The 19,123-nt window shown below is 45.0% G+C and overlaps 1 protein-coding gene across 3 annotated transcripts in view; it reads right to left on the bottom strand.

Moving 5' to 3' along the window:
• The window catches only part of Urb1 (URB1 ribosome biogenesis homolog), a 65,007-nt gene extending 45,884 nt beyond the window's left edge, over positions 1–19,123 (bottom strand). For 2 of the 3 annotated variants that reach the window (XM_010608631.2, XM_010608632.2), the window contains exons 1-8: positions 18,906–19,123; positions 12,909–13,048; positions 11,852–12,003; positions 11,415–11,547; positions 6,702–6,798; positions 5,665–5,750; positions 3,895–4,029; positions 2,379–2,503 (exon numbers count right to left, since the gene is read on the bottom strand). In XM_010608631.2, coding sequence (XP_010606933.1) covers positions 2,379–2,503; positions 3,895–4,029; positions 5,665–5,750; positions 6,702–6,798; positions 11,415–11,547; positions 11,852–12,003; positions 12,909–13,048; positions 18,906–19,047 — 1,010 coding nt within the window. In that variant the 5' untranslated portion in view covers positions 19,048–19,123. The remainder of the gene's footprint in view (positions 1–2,378; positions 2,504–3,894; positions 4,030–5,664; positions 5,751–6,701; positions 6,799–11,414; positions 11,548–11,851; positions 12,004–12,908; positions 13,049–18,905) is intronic. The other variant, XM_010608633.2, reaches the window with a different exon arrangement.

Here is a 19,123-nt window from a genome sequence, read left to right as displayed (position 1 = left end):
TTTTTTTTTTTTTTTTTTTTTTTTTTAATTTTGAGACAGGGCCTCAATAAGTTGCTAAATTGTCCAGGCTGGGCTTGAACTTTTTACTCTCTTCCTTCAGGTTCCCAGAGTGCTGGGTTCTCAGGCATGTGCCATTAGGCCCAGCTTACACACTCATTATTTTAATCAATGGTGCAATACAATGGATGCACTGACACTGGCAGACTGCACGATACAGGCCCGATGCTGCCCCTCATGGTTATGTTGTTCTACCTCTCTGAGGCAGGCACCAATTTTATAGGTGAGTTAACAGAGGCCAAAAGGATGTATAACTTGCTAAGGTCTCAGAGGTAAGTGATGACTGGAGTCCAGCTGTGTGTTTGAGAACCTGCTCTCCTATCCTGAGTACCAGGGCACACGACACCGTGGCCTGCCACTTAGCTTTGTAATAAGAGTTTTAGTGGAACACAGTTATACCCATTTGTCTATGCTACAAAGGCATGGCTGGGTGGTCACAAGAGATGGATGGCCCACCTGCCTGAAATAATATCTGGTCCTTTATAGAGGAAGTTTGCTTCGCTCTGTCCTCTAACACCTTATTTTAAGAAATACCTAAAGGGTGCCAGGCACTATCCTAGGCCCTGGGGAAGACAAAACAGATCAGACTCTCTTTCTTACTTCAAAACAAATCAGATCATGCAAAGAAATAATTATGCAAGGTGGTGAGAAGTCACATCAGAAGTCTGGACCAGACAAAAGGGCGCTGAGAGTGAAGGGGGCATTTTTGAAGGGCTGCCTCAAGTGCTAACATGTGTTCAGGGACTTGAATGAAATGCAGTGGGCCCTATGACTGCTGGGAAACCACGCACTTCAATTTTCTCAAAGCTTCCCTTTCCTGTCTACAAACACAGCTCCTTTCCTCTTCTCTTAAACACAAACATGCATTTTTTGCTAGTTGTTTCAAATATTCATGAAAACCACAGCTCATTCCAAACAGACCCACACTCTCGAGTTGATTAGATATGCTCATTAAGTAAGTGATTATCCATTTCACAGACCTAGTCAGGAGAGAAAGAATGCTTTCAAAAAGGGGAAATTCATGTGTGTTAAGCACGGTTATTAGAATGTATTCGACTGCAAAAGTCTGACGCAATATATCAGCAGGAAAATGAGTTCATCCTTACTGAAGAACGAAAAGCTACACATACTACATATGAGTCAGAATAATCTCAGAATCAAAATAAATTAAAAAATCACACATAAACCAGGTGTGGTAGTATACACCTATAATCCCAGCACTGTGGCAGGCTGAGGCAGCAGGATCATAAATTTGAGCCCAACCTGGACAATTTAGTGAGACCCCATCTCAAAATAAAAACAAAATAAGGGCTGGGAAAAGCCACCAACAATAAAAAATCAGAGGCAGAATCCCATTCAAGAAATGCCTGAAGCTAGAACTAAATCAAACTATCTAAATCCTCGTAATAAAACACTATGCTGTCAAGAGCAGGAAAGTAAGTTACTGACAATGACCAGAAAATAAGGCCAATTTTTTTATTTTCAAATGAGGGGTGGGGGGGAAACAGGTTATTTTGGTGATTAAAAATAACACAGATATATATTTAATGACTACAAAGAGAACATCTGAGAGAACATAATCAAAATCATTAGTTTTGGATTTTTATGTTTTCTTACTGATGAAATCTTATGATAGTCACGAACTACAAAACAAAATATAAAAAAACACATTTATTTTTTGTTTGTTTTGTTTTTTGAAACAAGATCTCACTATGTATCCCAGGCTGGCCTTGAACTCATGATTATACACCTGTCTCAGTCTTCCAAGTGCTGGGATTACACGCGTGCACCACCACATCTGGCAAAAAATACATTTTAAAGCTTGTTGGTGATCTGTCAGAGTGAGTTACTATCAATCAGCTTTGGGACCCTATCTCCTGGGTTCAAATGTAATGTAAACTCTGCCTTGACATCTCTGAGATTAGCCCCTCCTCTGCAAAACTGGGATGACAAGGATGCTCACCTCGGGGACACTGAGGGTCCACGTCAGGGCCTCACCTCCCTGGGAAGGTGACATAAAGGTCGCATCTCAGATCTGACTGATGCCAGCATCTTTCAGCAGACAGGGGTGAGGCCTCTCTAGGGCAGACATCCCATTGTCTGTGTGTCTAAATACACTGCTACCCAAGGCCTCTGCCCCTTAGGGGCTGGAACAGACACTTGGGGTCTCCAACTGCTCACTCCTAAACTGAATTAGATAATGAACACAACCCCAGTTCTAACCTACAATTCTATTATTTAGCTGGTTTCCTCTATACAGTCAGTACGTGACGACTTCTGAGAACACACCTGCTGGGGTTCACAAGAGAGCTGTAGTTTACCTGCCAAAGGTACCCAAAGACGCATCATAAAAATTAATCCCATGCTTGACCGAACAGCAAAGATCCGTCAGGAAGTTATGAACGAGCTCCCTCACTGTGGCTTTCCCTGCTTCTTCAGCAGACATCTATGAGGGTTGGAAAATAATTCAATGAAACCCAAGTTCACAGACCTTAGTAACAGCAACCAGATAAAAACAGAACCGTGTCACCCACCCAATGACAGCACAGAAAATACTTTAAATCAAACACTAAGTATTCCAAAAACAAAACAAAATAATCCAAAACAGACACATCTATCAAGATAAAAGAATACTCTTAAAAGAGGCAAGTTTAAAGCTTTACTTTTAAAAGGTTCAAAATGACTTAATTTGTCTTGCACTTTTGAATGAAATTGCATGTTTGGGAGTGTTTTTATTACACCCACAGGGCTTCCTGTCAAGCAGTGCACAAAAATATGTTTGAAACAAGAGGACCAGGGCAAGGCACTGAGATAAAAGGAAGGAAAGCAGTAGGCTCTGGAAAAGTAAGTTTTCAGAAGTTAACAGGAAGACTGCGCCTTTCCTATACTGGCCAAGTCCAAGTTGAAAACACTGAGGAAAATAAAGGAAAATCAAAATGCACACTGGGCTTGAGTCAATATGAGAGCAACTGCTTTAATTTAGTATGAGTTAACTATCACAAAGTAAATCACCAGGTCAGCAGGTGAGAAAATACAAACGCCCCTAGACAGGATTCTGAAGTAAAGACAAACTTTAAATCTTCAAAGCCTGGGTGTGAAAAGAATGGAAGACAGAGAAGGAACAGGCTAAGCAAGAGGAGGAAGAGGGCCCGGCAGAACCTGATGACCCCGTGCACCAGGCAGATACCGCAGATAAACGTAAGATGTCACTCAACCAACAGGAGTGATAGTTTTCTCACTGAAAATGGCAATAGTGGGCTATAATAAGTCCCGTATGAGGACAAAAAATATCTTAGGGTGAAAATACAAAATCGAAGCTGGGCATGATGGCACATGCCTGTAAGCCCAGCTACCAGCGAGGCAGAGACAGGATTATGAGTTTGAGACCAGCATGGGCAATTTAGTAAGAGCCTGTCTCAAAATAAAAAATACAAAGGGCAGGGGATGCAGCTCCGCAGTAGAACAGTTGTCTGGCAAGCACAAGGCCCTGAGTTCAATCCCCAGCACTGCAAATAACAACACTAATTTTAAAAAACCATATTGTGTTCAGCAGAGGATTTAACAACCAGCCAAAAGAAACAGATGAAATGATGGCACTGTTTTTAAGTTTTTATTTTTATTTTTTTGGTTTTCGAGACAGGTTCTGGCTATGTAGCCCAGGCTGGCCTTGAATGTGCAGCAATCATCCTGCCTCAGCATCCCAGGTGTTGGGATTACAGGTGTGCCCCACTGGGATTACAGGTGTTCAGCTAGGGATCTTTTTTGTTAATCCTAGTGTAATGTATAATATTGAGATGCCACCACTACTAAGGTCAACTGAAACCCAAGTGACTGTACCTTGGCGTTCTCCAAATTTTCTGGGGTCACGTCAGCAATCCCATTCCAGCCGTAGAGAGATGCTATGTGGACCAAGACCTGCCCGGTAAAGAAGCGCACCTTCTGGGTTTTTGTGATATTTTTATTGTGAACTACCTGAAAACAATGATAGAACAAATGAAGCTCAAAAGTCATTTGTCTTTAAAAATGCTGTTTATTGTCTTCTCATCATCATAAAAATAATGCATGCTAATTGCAAAAAATTTGGCCCAAAAAAGGGAAAATATACAGTGAAATACAGAATTCAGCAATATACCTCATCATCATGTTGGTGTTTTCTTCCCGCCCTGCCTATCCACAGCTCCAGCATGCAGGTATATATACTGGCTGTCTTTTATGGTCAAGATTATACTGCTATATGGTTTTGTGCCTCTTTTACTTATGTGGTGTAAGCTCTTACATTAAAGACTCCTTCAGGAGATCACTTTTGAGGGCTCAACAGTATTCCATGCTGTCAGTGGACCATGACTTACTTAACCCTTCCCCTGACATTTACAGTCAGGCTGTTTCTACCTGGCTATTCCCATCAAGCCTTGTGTGAAGTCCACGCTGCATTTCTGATGAGGGACTTGGCATTGAGTACTAGCGATGGAATTGCACAAATTCTCAGCCCACCCAAACCTGGTCAGTGTGGCCCAGTCTGAGCAGCTGAAATGCATCCTCCAAGCGGTTCCAATCGGCACTCCAGCTCAAAGCAGCCCTAAGCGTACAGCATACAGGGGACCCTCAGCACATGGAGCCAGAGCTGCTGTCTTCCCCAGGGGCTGCGGCCCTTCCTCCAGGGAAGTACTTGGCTTGAAGTGTTTTTGCAAGTACAGAATGTCATTTTTAAAATGTCACCGCTATTCTGGTAAGGGCAGAAGCCTGTATGTCACTACTTGTTTTACTTTAGGTAAGGTGAAATTCACAGGGGAGGAGGAGCAGCACTGCCCTGTGCACTGCAGGGTATCCAGCAGCACCCTGGTCCCTACCTACTATGTACGGGCCAACTGTAGCTCATAACAACAAATGGTTCCAGCCAGACGTGGCGGCAGACACCTAGAATCTCAGAACTCATGAGGCTGAGGCAGGAGGATCACCAGGCTGGGCTACATAGTGAGTTCAAGACCAGCCTAAACGACACAGTGAGACCCTATCATAAAAATAAAATTTTTAAAAACTGTCTCCAGATATTGCCAAATGTCTCAAAGAGAGCAAAACTGTACCTAGCCGAGAACCACTGTTTTACAAACTATGAAAGTAAAGTGTTTTTGTGCTTATTGGCCATTTTCACGTGGGCTTTTGACAACTTATTATGTTGAGTGGGTTGCAGAGTTTTCCTAATTAATCATTTAAGGTGTTTCTGTCTCAAGAACAGTGACCCCTTTCTGGCAGGTATCTTAATTTCTGTAGGATGTTTGCAAAAGCCAGAATATGTGATATGACACTAATTAACACTGTACTAGAGGTGTGAGTGAAGTATTATTTCCAATTTGCAGCTCACAATTAGGAAATGGTTTGCTGTGAATTGCTGATCAACAGCTTTCCTCCTGTCATAAGGAAAGGGCAGCCCTGAATTCTTCACCCTTCTGGCCCCAGCACTTACTTACCATCAAGCTCAGCTTCTGCTTAAGAAGCTGTTTTCCACTTAATCTATGTAACTATAGCTGAGAAAGCTGCAAAACCACAGGGACCATTTCTTCACTCACAAAGAGAAAACCAATGACGCGAAGACCGATCATCACACACTACCTTTGTTTTCAGTGTAGATAACAAAATGTTGATGGTAGAAATCCTATCTTCCTTTATGCCCGAGCTAAAAATGCAAGGGATAAATTCTGAAAATAAAAATTTCAAAGCATTAAATGCAGACATATTTTAGAAATAAGAGAGTATTATTGATTAAATGGTACAGCAAACAATGCCATGTACCTTTTCTTTAAAAGTTTTGTCTTTCTTATGCAAGTTCATAGTAAGAAAAACCAGCTTTATGACATAGGAAATTAAGGACACCTAAAGTTAAAATAATGACAAGATTTTTTTTTTTAAAGCTCACTAGTTCTTTAGTTCCATTTTACTTTCATTTTTTTGTACATTAAGTAAAATGAACTTAACAATGATTGAAAAAGAAAATGCAGTTATGACTAGTCTTCTAAAACTCCTGCTTAGACTTGCTGAAAGATATGTTTAAAATTATGATCATTTTATTAGTTGGTGGGAGGAGTTTGGGGGGACAGTTTGTATGCTGTTCTCTTCATACTTTTCCACCACCAGAGCTTGGGGACCTGTCGTTACTAACACTGCACAGAAGCATCAAAGCTATTGCTTCCTTCATGCTTAATTCCCACAAAGGAAACTTGTTATTCTTTAAATAAGAAAATACTAAGCAAACCCAAATAATAAATTTGGCTTGGGGATGTAGCTCAGCGTCACAGTGCCTGCCTGGCAAGCACCAGACCCTCGTTCCAATTCCACAAGCCACATAAATTGTATTTTTTAAAATGCAGTTACTAAGGAAAGCCAGGTAGCCAAGGCTATGAATCTGGGTACGTTCTGAAACCAAAAGCGTGTTTGCATTAATCCTTTGTACGGGCAAAGTCTCACAGGAATGCCTCTGTTCATGCTGAACAGCGATATCAAGATGGCAGTGCCCAAGGCACCCTCCACACATCCCTCGTGCCAGTGTACAATGCAGCTGCAAAGGCCCCAGACTTTTTGGAAGAGGTGGTTTGCGGTAGGTTTTTCAGAACTGCAGGTGGGCTTTGCTAAGGAACAAAGGGAATACCTACCTTTCAGCTCCAGCACTTGCCCTATAGTGCTATCATCACCAGCAATTAAGAAGGAGAGGGCAAACTGGATGTAGGCCAGCCGGACGTCGGGCACTCCCTGGAGGACAAAGGAGACCCACATGTCACACGCATCTCACACACACAGGCAGAAAAGACAGGAATGCAGCAGGCAGGCACATAGCTCCAACATCCCCAGCCTCTCAGTCTTGTCCCCAGTCACCTGAAGGTGGACGTCTAAAGCCAATGTGCACTCTTTATGGAAAGTAAAGGATTTTCTTTGCTCTCTTGCACCCAACCATACCCCCTTCCCTAACTGTAACATGCAAAGCACAAGGTTCATGGACCACTCTAGTGTAAGTAAACAACTCTTAGCCCACCACATCCATCCCCTAGTCTGCCAGTGACAATAATCCATCCATATTTTTGCAAATCCAGAAATGGAGAGTCTGGCACTTTTTTTTTTTTTTTTTTGGTACCAGGGATTGAACTCGGGTCCTTGTGCTTGCAAGGCAGGCCACCGAACCGCTGGGCTAAACCCCTGGCAGGTACTACTTTTAACGATAAGTCAATGTAGTGATGTCTGGTTTTCATTAGATATAAGTTATTAACTCACACGAGAAACCAAATCACAGATGCTTTGTGTTATAAGCCCAGCACAGAGAGCCCAGGTCTGCAGCATGTACCACCCCACAGGCATCAGCTGCAACCTGGGGCAGCAGGGCCCGAAGACCATGGCCAGCAGCTAACATTCCCTCCTGGGGAAGTTACTAGGGCTAGCTGATCAGTTTTCCCCCAGTGTCACGAAGACAAAGCCGTATCTCATCATCCCTCTTGTACACCTAAGGAAGCTGAAGCACAGTGTCACACATGCCTCTTGTGAGCTTGGTGTGTTTGGACCCTCTACTGCTTAACCCCAAACTTCACCTGCCTCACAGTTACACCAAGGTACCTTCAACTCACTGGCAAGGAACACATCAACAGCATATAGAATCGCTGCTGCAAAGGCCTGGCAAGAAACAGCGAGGGGTCAACACTGCTTTCCAGAGTCCAGTCTCACTCAGTAGTGGCAGCTGAGGTGGTGGCGACAACAGTGACACTGATACAAATGTTTACTGAGCAACATGTCAGGCCCGACGCCAGATGCTATACACCTGTTATCTCATTCCTCGTAATGAGCCGAGGTGAAGATACTTACCATCTTCATTTTACAGGTGAGCAAGTAAGGTTGTAAAAACTCACTCACAATCAAGGAGCTGCTAAGTAACCAATTAGCAGAACTGGGATAAATAAGAAATAACTGCACAAACATACTGTTTCCTGTCTGAATAAAAGATGCTCTCCCATCGTCTCAGGGCTTCCCTGGCATCTGCATTTCACCTTCTCTCAAGGTGCAGGGCATATCTGGCATCCTTCAGGCCTATGCCTGAGTATTCAATCAATTCATTCTTGTTTTGTTGGGGACATTTCTCCTGGAGAAAAGATGCTTATAATACCAGCTACTCAGGAGGCTGAGACGGGACAATGGCACGCTTGAGGCCAGCCTGGGTAACTTGGTGAGACACTTGAAATAAAAAGGGCTGGGGCTGCAGTTCAGTGGTAAACTGCTTGCCTAGCATGTGTAAGGCTCTAGGTTCTATTTCCAGTACCTCAAAAGAGAAAATAAAGCGGGGGGGGGGATGCAATTCCTACTCTTACACATTTGGATTTAGGCCTTGTATATTTGTTGTATTTCTTGAGTCTGACTCCATCCAGGTCATGTAGCACTTTGGCAAGACCTTATCACGTCGATGCTGACTGCAGCTATAACCAGGGCTCCAACGATCCCTCCGACCTGTGGGCCTCTTCGCCATATGGATTTGGGTACAATGGTAACAGGTGTGTAGAACAAGCATACACGCCCCTCTGCCTTCGTTCACCAGTTTCATATTCACAAAGCCCCATGACATTCAGGGTGCCCTAACCTCAGGCTGAGAGAATATAACAACTAAGGACTATCTCTGAGCGAGTTTAAAGTACCTGCACTCCCAACCTACGTGGGAGCTTCACTGCTCGCTAATCCCTAGCTAATCCCAGCACAGTTACCGTTCTCCTGGTCTCCATTTGCCTTAGATTGTGAATAAACGTTGGTATCACCCTAAAACTTGTCTGGAAAAAATTAAACTAGGTTTTCTTTTCTCTCTTCTAGTGGAGCCACTTCTAGTGGGTCCTGGAATGCTGGCCCCACTTTCTGCAGCTCTCAGTCTTGCTGTCCCACTTATACACAGCAAAGTTGGTCTAGATCTTCCCATGGGTCCTCTAGTAATGAATTTCTAAATGAGAAGGAATTTGATTATCACTTACTGGCTCCTTTTCTATATGTGTGGCAGCCCCAAATCTCAGACTCCAACCCTGTGAAGGAACCAGACAGACGAGGTCCCTGAGACCTAGCAACGGCCCACTCCAGGCTGGCACCACGCCTGTGCATCCACCTGGGTCTCTGTCTCTGCCTCCAGCAAACTCCCTCAAAGACATCCTGCTCCTGCTGAAAGAGGCTCATGCGCCTAGTCCTTCATTCCTACTCTGTGATCTCACAGAGCTGTTATCCCTGGAAGAAAATGTCCTGAACTCTTCAGGGCTTGTTCTGCAAAACACTGTCTAAAATAGACCAAAATGTATTTGGCAAGACTGTTCTTTGGCACAGGATGTTTACAATGCTTTCTTTGGCTGGATGAAGATACCCCTGGTCCTCTTTCATAATTCCCTCCCAAATGTTCAAATACACTCACTAAAAAACAGAAATTGCTATGAGCATGAACAGAGGCAGGAGAAACAAAAGACTGAAAAACAATGCAGAGATTGGAGAAGCGTGTTGACCAAATGCAACATGTAGGTCTTGGATTCCCTCTTGAACCAGAGCATGTTACAGTTTAGATCTAAAACAGCACCAAATCTTCATGTCTGGAGAGTGACTGGGTGGTGCAGCTCATCTGCTGTTAGGTGACTTACCGCGGGCTTGACCTGGGAAGGTCCCTGTCCCTCCCTTTTCTCTTTGCTTCCTGCCCACCATGACGTGAGCAGCTTTCCTCCACCAGACCCTCTGACCGTGCCCTTCCTGCCTTGGAGCCCGCTAACCATGGACTGAAAATGCAAGCCAAAATAAATCTCTCCTTTACATTGTGTGTGTCAGGAATTGCGTCTCAGTGATGAGGAAGGTGACTACGATGGTATGAAAATAATTTTCACATAAAAAAACTAGGAGACCAAATGAGGTTTTAGACAACAGTGAGAAATTATTAATGGTGGTAGGTGTGATAATGGTTCTGCGGTTTTGTTTTTTAAAAGGCCTTTTTCTGGTAGAGTACACACTGAAATATTTATGGCGAGATATGATTCATGTCTGGGATTGGCTATAATAGGCTTTGCCAAGCAAACTAAAACAGTGGGAGGGTGACACTTGTGATGAAGGGGGAACACAGAGCTTCCTTATGCTCTCCATTTTTAATGTCCCTGACATTTCCAGTATGGGAAAAAAAGTTAACATCTAGACCCCATTTCGTACAACACATAAAGTATTTAAGGGCTATCTCATCCTTGAGATAGATTAAATAAAAGAAATCAAGAACCTTTTCAGCCTGATATTAACTCCCATTTTACAGATCCCGCAGAGGTGAAATCACCTGCCCAGAGCCCTGAGACGATGTATGTGCAGGAAGGGGAGCCCTAGATAGGGTTCCCCAGGTGTCTGGTCTTGGTGGGTGGCCTGGGTGCCTGAGTCTTTGCTACTCAGGTGGCTGGAGTCAAGAGAGACAGGGGTGGAAGGGAAGGTACCTGATGGGTAATTACTGCCAGGCTTGTTGCCAAGACCTAAGAACCGTGATATTTGCTTGAGTGTACACATTCTTTTTCTTAGAAACGCATTTAAATGTCAGGAACCGTTAGTCACTAAATGGAATCTGTTGACATGTTAATAAAGCCTAGTATCTAAAGACACTAAAACCTGGACTTTTTTTTTTCTCAGAGTACCTTATTTGTAATCCCAGTAAAATCTTCAACACCAGGCCAATCTTACAGAGCAGCAGAAGTTACTTGGCTTTATTAGTAACCCTTTATTCAGCGACTTCCTGACAATGTAGAATCTCCTGACTCTCAGGCATACTGCAAGAACAAGCTAGCATATAGTTATGGAGGGGAATTACTCCAACACGGTTCTCTACTGGTCTGACTGTCCTTCTGCTCAGAGGTAGGGTTCCAACTGAGCTTTCTCCCCAAGGACCTTTCCAGACCCAAGTGACACTGCTGGAGCCACCAGCGAATTCCTTTTATAGCTGTCCTGAAAACCAAGCATTCATACTCCCATTTTCGTGTCTACCATTCAGCCTCAACCATGACAAGATTATAACAGAGGGCACAAAGTCGCTCATCAAAGAGCCACAAGAGCCCTCTTTGAGGATGTCACTGGCTTAGAGTTCCAGATATTCTTTAAAATGGACATATGAGAATGGAGGACTAGGACACTTTATAAACCTCACTGCTGTGAGGCAGAGATTATTTCCTTCACTCAGAAGAGAGGGTGCTCACAGCTAAGTCATCCTCACAGAGGTACTGCACCATGCAGCCAACCTCCTCCCATTCCCCTGGTCCTAGAAGCTTCCTCAGATGTTCCCGGGGTTCAGGCTCTGCTGGATGGCTGACCCATCACTGGTCAGGGAGGAAGCACAATACTTGGGTACTAACCTTCGAGTCCCTCTTAGTCACCAGGGAATACAAGTTCTTTTTATTCAAGTCAAAATGGCTGCAGATGTCCCTGGCAGCTTCGGGACCCTGGGTCACCATGGCGGTCATCAGGTTGAGGCAAGCTCGAGCTGTCCTGCACAGGGACAGGAAACCAAGCAGGTCAGGCACAGCAGAAGCACAAGGCCACCTCATCAGGAAGCCAAGTGCACATCTGGTTGTATGATTTGCTACATCCAAAACCAGAAAAATGAAGAAAAGAGGGATACATGGAGGGACGGAGTCAGTGGCAGCCGCAGCTAGGAAAGGCAGAAACGCCATCACAAGCTTCAGAAACAGCTCAGCTCTACTTAATGAGCAAAGGAAAGGTTAAAGGCACCCATGGAGAGCTGGGCACAGACCACAACAAAGGCCTGTCCTTTGTCAAAGAGGCCACTTACCTGTAACCCGAGGCATACAGGGACTCACAGATGAGCTTCATGTGGTTGTTCATGAGCTTTTTCACAATATTGGTGCCCACGACATGAAAATGTGAGAGATCACTTGCTGTTCGCAATAATATGGCCTCAAAAACTTGAAAGATTAACAGCATCTGCAAAGATGGAATCGAAATGCTGTGAACCTTTTCATCTCTTTTCCTCCTGTACATATACGCTACTCCTGTCTGAACTGGAGTTACCTGTAGGTTTACATACAACCTTCAAGGCAGAGAGTTAGGCCTCCCCAGACCCTGGGCCAAAGGTGGCAAGGGCGAGAAGGTTAAGGCTTAACAAGGGTAAGGCTAGCTTACCCTCTAGGACCCAGACTCCAGGCCTGAAATACAGAATACCCTGCTTACAATTACAAGTCAAGTACTGGTGGAAGGAGAGACCTCTAATAATAATTGGGTCTCCAAACAAAAACAACAAACAAACAAAAATAATTGGGTCTCACTGCTTTGGGTTTTATAGCCTTATAATAGTAGCCCCAGCCAGGCGTAGTGGTGCATGCCTGTAATCCCAGCACTTGGGCGGGAGGATCGCTGTGAGTTCGAGACTAGCCTGGGCTACATAGTGAGTTCCAGGTCAGTCTCAACTACATAGTGAGACCCTGTCTCAAAAAACAAAACAAACAAACAAACAAACAAACAAAAACAAAAAAAGTAGCCCTGAGACTTTGGTAAATTCATTAACATTCTAAGTTTTCAACCTCTTTGGAACCAGAGACAACCAATTCTACATGTTACAGTACAGTGTTTACCTGCTTCCCTTTTGTTAAACCAGATGCCTTCTGATCTATGATCCTGGCACCAAACATTAATAAGAACTTAGCATTTCCCAGTAAAATGCTTTCAATAGTCATACAGAAAACAGGGTATTCCTACATGCTGGGACAAAGAATCATTCTCTGAAAAGGACGGGGGCTGTCTGGGAAATTTACTTCCCTTTTCATCAAGCTTAAATTAACACCACAGCAGCATTAACTTCTCTTCATCAAGTCAGGTAAGAACAAACATACTTCACTTTCAGGCCGTTTCTCTCCACTCAGGAGCTGGAAAATTTCTGCACATTCAACAGAAATCTTTATGTAGCCTTCCACGACATCATGTACATCTTCTTGTGGTAGCTTCTTGGCAGCAGAGACAAATGCTTCCAAGGCTGAAATCAGAGTTATGTTCAAAGGTCAAAAAGCAGTTTCCTTAGAAGCAATGGCAGCCAGGACTGCGACCTGCTTTGCTGTTCCGTGACCCTCCCCAACCTACGCACCCAGCCACAGATGCTACTAAAAATGCTACAGATTGAAAGTTTTCCCCTAAAATTCATACACTGAGGCCCCCGATGCCTACAAGATTTTGCTTGGGTACAGGGTCTGTAAGGAGGGAATTAAAGATGAATAAGTTCATAATGCTAAGTCTCTAATCCCAACTGGTATCCTTATAAGAAGAGACAGAGACATAGGAGGGCTCTGGCTCTGCCACATGAAGAAGAAAGGTCAAGAAGGACCTGTCTGTAACTAGGAAGAGAACCCTCAGCAGAACCCACCATACTGCACCTTGATCTTGGACTTCTAGAGCTGTGAGAAAATAAATGTCTGTTTTTTGATGGCAGCCCCAGCATACGAATACATGTGAACATTACAAAAACACTGCAAACCACGAAGGCAGTACAGGAATAAAACAAGCTGTGAGTCAACAGAACTCATATGTGTGAATTCTACCTGGAGCCATTACTCACCCAGACTCCCAGACCCTCTCAGTTTTATGCTTTCTCATCTATGGGATGAAGATAACAATAGAAACGATCCAAAATGTGCTAATAAAATACTACCAAGAGCTCCACCTATAATCAGTCACTTCTTACCACAACCCTCTATCCCTAGTACTAGTATTTTTCTCATTTTACAGATGAGAAAATTGAGGACCACGGCAAGGGTACTCACTAGGAGGTGTCGGAGCCAGGCCTCAAATGCAGGCTGTCTGGCTCCAGAGTTCTCCATTCAAAAGCTGGACAAGTGCCGCACACTCAACAGAACTGACTTGTGACGTGGCATCGGTGTTCTCCCTGTAGCACCTGGCCAACAACTGCAGTGGACCCTGGTGCTCCTCAAAAGCCCCAAGAGTGGCTCCTCAGAGGCATACTTCCCCATACGGCCACCACAGAAGGTCCTGTCTCAAAAATCTCTCAGCCTAGAGAGTCCATCACATGTGCTCTAGGTAACACACCCCAGCAGGTATCTGCAGCCGGGCCACAGTATCACCCCACCACTGGCGCCCTCTTCCCTTAGCACCTGGCTTGTGCAAAGCTGCCCCTCTCTGACTCTACTGTCAGGCCACAAATCACCAAGGCAACAGTGCACAACAGTGGGAGGGAAACCATGGAAAAGCACTGGCTAGAAGTGGCACACAGTTACGGGGCCTTCATCTTGTTAGGGAGTGACTTATTTTTATTTGAGAAAAAGGGAGAAGGGACTAAATATTTTTATAAAACACACAGTACCAGTGAAATAAAATGTAAAATGCCAATGGCCTTTTAAGAAGTACAAATGTCCCATAAATATATGGAACAAATGTTTAGCATCTCTGGGCATTAGAGAGACATAACTTATGACAACACTGAGATTCCATTTTACCACAGAAAAAATGGCTACCAACAAGAAATTAAATAGTAACAAACACTGGCAAGGCTGCAGGAAAAAAGGAACCCTTCTTCGTTGCTGGTGGGAATATAAACTAGTACAACCACTATGGAAATCAGTAGAGATTCCTCAAAAAACTAAATTTAGAAATTCCATTTGACCCAGCTAGTCCCCTTCCAGGTATCTCCCCAAAAGAGTTAAAGACATATTACAGAGACACATGCATACCCATGTTCATAGCAGCATAATTCATAAGAGCTAAATATTGAAAGCATCTTGTATGCCCATCAACAAATGGATTAAGAAAATGTGTTGTTTACACACAATGGAGCACCACTCTGCCATAAAGAAAGAAAAACTTGAGTCATTTGTAGGAAATGGAAGCACTTTGAGTGAAATAAATCAGACACGCACATTTAAATATCCCAGAGAAACCCAAAATATAGAGAGCAAAATAAAAGATATGATAATAGGAAGTAGGGAGATAGATCTTTCTCAAATGGGAAGGGGATAAAGAGATGGAGGGGAGAGAGAAAAGATGAGGATGAAATATAAAATTAAGATGTGTTATGTACGTGTACCAATTCCCCACAAAGGTAAACATTGAGCACTGCAAATATAATAATAACAACAATAATAATGAAGATGTCCAAGTCTTCATGTAAATATCCTATCAGGACAGGGGCAGTCTGCCTGCCTCCCCAGGGGTCCTCTTCCTCTGCTCTGCAGCCACATGCTGAGGGCCAAGTCCTTTCTCATACCAGCTACCACTACACGCAGCCTTCAGCCTCTCCAGAGACTCCAGTTCGAGACCCCTCAGTGCTCAGCTCACTCTATATGCCCTTGAAGCATGAGGCCCAGAAGAGGACTGGGTTCTGCTGGGGGTGCACAGCAAACTGACGAAATATCTTTTGTCCCGGACGGCAGCTCCGTCCCTGGCTCAAGTCCTCAGGCACACACAGCGAGACCCAGTTCTGCACAAGCCTACAGTCTGCAAGGGGGCTAGTTTACCTGCAGGGCACCCAGCATCACACACAGTGCAAGGAAAACCCCCCGACAAGAAACAAAAGACCCACACGGTCTTCAACGGCAGCAGTGTGTTTCTGGTCATGTTCAGCTCTCTGCCAGCCTTGCAATCTTCTTTTTGGAACCCACTTTATGCCTCAGTGCAGCATTCTCCCCAGCGGCCACACTCGTTCCCTAAAACATTTATCTTTAAATAATGACGGGGCACCTTGGCGGTGCAAGTACTGTGTCCTGACACAGGCAGCCCAGTGTCACATGAGCAAAATCCTCGGGGTACCCTGGAGTCACTCACGATACCCTACCACTCTCCTTGAAGAGAATGCAAGAGACAGCAAGGGCTGCTACTATAGGGAGAACAGTGCTAATTCTTCCTCTTTTTCTCCAGGGTCTGTTTGCCAAACCCTAACATACAGCTCCAGGACGTCCAGGGTATTGCAGGGTTGGAACTGATGGCCCGTTACACTTGCCATCTCTTCGCTCCTCTTTCCATTCACCATCCACTGGGCACCTACTGCACACACCAGTGACTACAGCAGGCGTCTAGGGTGTGCTGGTGAGTGAACTGCAAATGGCTTCTACCCACACAGTACTTCAAAAGCTAGGTTAGGGACCAATACTCATCCATAAATATTTATTAAATACCTACCACAATCACTCAAAGACTCATGCATTACAAGCTGGAGTGAGTGCTGTGAAACAAAAACTACAATCTGTATTAAGCGCTATGAAGCAAAAGTCAAGGGTGTTATGAGGGGATACGATGGGGAACAAGATTGAGAACGGAGGATCTGAAGTTCTCTCAAGTAATGATAAATCTGGTAACAGTAAGAATGAGCTGGAGGCAGGAAAGAGACATGGTTCCAGGTCAAGGATGTGCAAGGCCCCAGGGCTGGAGGGCAGAGTGTAGCTGGAACCTGGTAGGAAGGTTAGGAGGTGGGTAAGTCGGGAGGGTGGCCTGACACGAAAGCAAAGTACGCAGGGCTGAATGGTGATGAAAGCAGGCAGATAATGGTAACGGCTTTGGGTTTACCTAAGGGCAGTGGGAAAGCAAGAAGGATGGCATGAGAGGAACGATGTGACCAGATTTGAAGTTTTAAAAGAGGTGTGGCAGTGCATGTAGTTATCAGCACTGTGGGAGGCCGATGCAGGAAGATCACCAAGTTTAAACCCAGCCTGGGCAACTTAGTGAGACCCTGACTCAAAATGAAAAGGATAAAAAGGGCTAAGGATCTAGTTCACTGCAAAGGCCCTGGGTTCAATCACCAAAACCATTTTTTAAAAATTCTTTGACTGCCGCATGTGAAAAGAGGTGCAGGGAAGCAAGAGTAGAAGACAGAACAACTTCAGGCAGCTCTGGCCAATCCCAGCGAAGACTGATGGAGCCTGGACTAAATGATAATGAGGGTGACAGAGGGGAGCAGAGGACTCCACAGACACTCTGGGGGACCATCAAGGCGAGGGGAGGAACTGAGGCACAGAGAGTACTGGCTGGAACATCCAGGCAGTCGAACTGTCCCTCACCATGATGTGGACACTGAGGCAATGAGAGGATGGAAGAGCAGGAGGTTGACTTTCAGAGTATGCCTACTTACAGCCAGTGTGACCTTTTCTAACACCAGTGAAGTCAGGAACTGGCTTGAGATAGAGCTTTTCTCAGCCCAGGTGCCTCCCTGCTGCTGACATCAGTCCACTGCATGCCCTTTACCAACCTAAACCTACCTCCGTGGGAAGGGAACATGCACAGAAATCTTCCTCTGGGGTACATGAAAACAAAATTCTCTAACACCCACCCATCAACTCTACTTCCCTGATTGTGTGGCAATTCTATCACAGGAATATGAGAGCAAATAAAAAGAGTGAGAAAGAGAAGTCAAAAAACAGGCGAGTTACATCAACCTAACACAACCTCACTCACACACAAGATTCACACTTTCACTGTCTCAGCTTTGGGGCATCTTGCGGCTACCTCACTTACACCCATCAACTGTCCACCGACTGTCCTTCTGATATCTATTCAATGACACAGCACCTGAGTGTCATGGCGCTGTCTGGGTTGAACCACGAATATGGATATAGCGTCTTTTCAATAACTGAACATGTTCTTTGCTCTGCCAAAGACCCGGTCCCATCCAGAACCCTTTGGAAGTCACTTCCTTGGAGGGGCCTTCTTCAATCTTCATGCTTAGGTCCAAGGCCTGTTAAGTACCTTCTTGGGCTCAATGTGATTTTATTGCTTATTGCTCACTCCCACTTGGGAAGGCCTGTGGGAGGGCCTGGGTCATAGTTTTTATTCACCACTTTATCTCCACCCTAACATCACATGAAGGAATACATGAATGAAATGTGTAATTCTGTCCTAAAGTAGCAATCACCTTCCTAGCACTGACTAGAAAGGGCAAGTATTAAGTGGTTTTAAAAGAAAATCTGCAGGAAAAAAAAAAAGAAAAAGCTGGGCGTGGTGGCACACGCCTGTAATCCCAGCACTCGGGAGGCCGAGGCAGGAGGATCACTGTGATTTTGAGGCCAGCCTGGGCTACACAGTGAGTTTCAGGTCAGTCTCAACTACATAGTGAGACCCTGTCTCAAAAAAAAAAACCAAAAAAGAAATTCTGTAGGAGAGAAATTAGAACTTGAGCATAGTCTAACCATCCATTTAGTGGTTTCTTTAAGCTGGAAGAAATACCATGATTGCTTTATTTTAGCATGTGCTAACATTTCTACTAGACAACATGTTCAATTGTGTTTTTGCCTCACAATCTCCGTATTTTTCAGAGGATTACAAACTATGGTCATACTTTACAAAATGTAAAATTAAATTACAGAATGTGAGTAATGCCAGTCTCTGATCTAACCCTGGCCAAGTGACAAGCAGTGGTGAGGGGTCACGGTGTGTTAGCAGGTCAGCCTGAGTGTTGCAGGGTCAAAGGCGTGGAAAACGGTGCTGACAGCCCAGGGATCAGCGAGCTGCTGTCTCTACGAACTGTTCACAGTGGGGACTCAAGCATCACCGGATGCGTGAATGTGGGCACTTCGTTTATTTTCCTGACAAGGGCAGTAAAGAGATTTTAAAGCTCGCTGAGAGTTGCTGCCCGGGCAAGGGAAATGCGTCGCAGCACGAAGCTGTCACAGTTAATAAGAATCAGGGTTCGCTTGCCGCTGACAACCCAGGCTGGCCCCGGACCCTAGACGCCCAATCACCTGAGCTTGTTTATTCCAGAACCAGAGGCTTGGCTCTGACCTCAGGGACCCAAAAGCTGCAGAAGGAGAGGCGGTGCCTGGCTGGATCCAGACCGCGTCCAAAAGGCCTCCTCGTTTGCACGTGCTTCCAGCCCAGGCCCCGCGCCCCGCACTCACCAGGCCCGGGGCCCTGTGGGTCCCTCAGCTTAGTCTTGAACCGCACGCCTGTGAGCTCTTCCGTGCGGGCCTTCTTGGCTGCGCCAGCAGCAGACGCCGCGCCTTCCTGATCGCCTGAGGCCTTCCTCTTGCGAACCCCCATGGCCCACAGCTGGCTCACCAGGGCCCGGGGTAGAGCTGACCCACGCCGGCAAAAAGCGTGAGAGGAAGGGGTGGAG

The sequence above is a fragment of the Fukomys damarensis genome, unplaced genomic scaffold (genome assembly GCF_012274545.1).
Source record: "Fukomys damarensis isolate Sample0158 unplaced genomic scaffold, DMR_v1.0_HiC HiC_scaffold_24, whole genome shotgun sequence".
Taxonomy (NCBI): Eukaryota; Metazoa; Chordata; class Mammalia; order Rodentia; family Bathyergidae; genus Fukomys; species Fukomys damarensis.
Note: the sequence above shows the minus strand (reverse complement) of the source record. Positions and strands in the feature narration are given on the sequence as shown.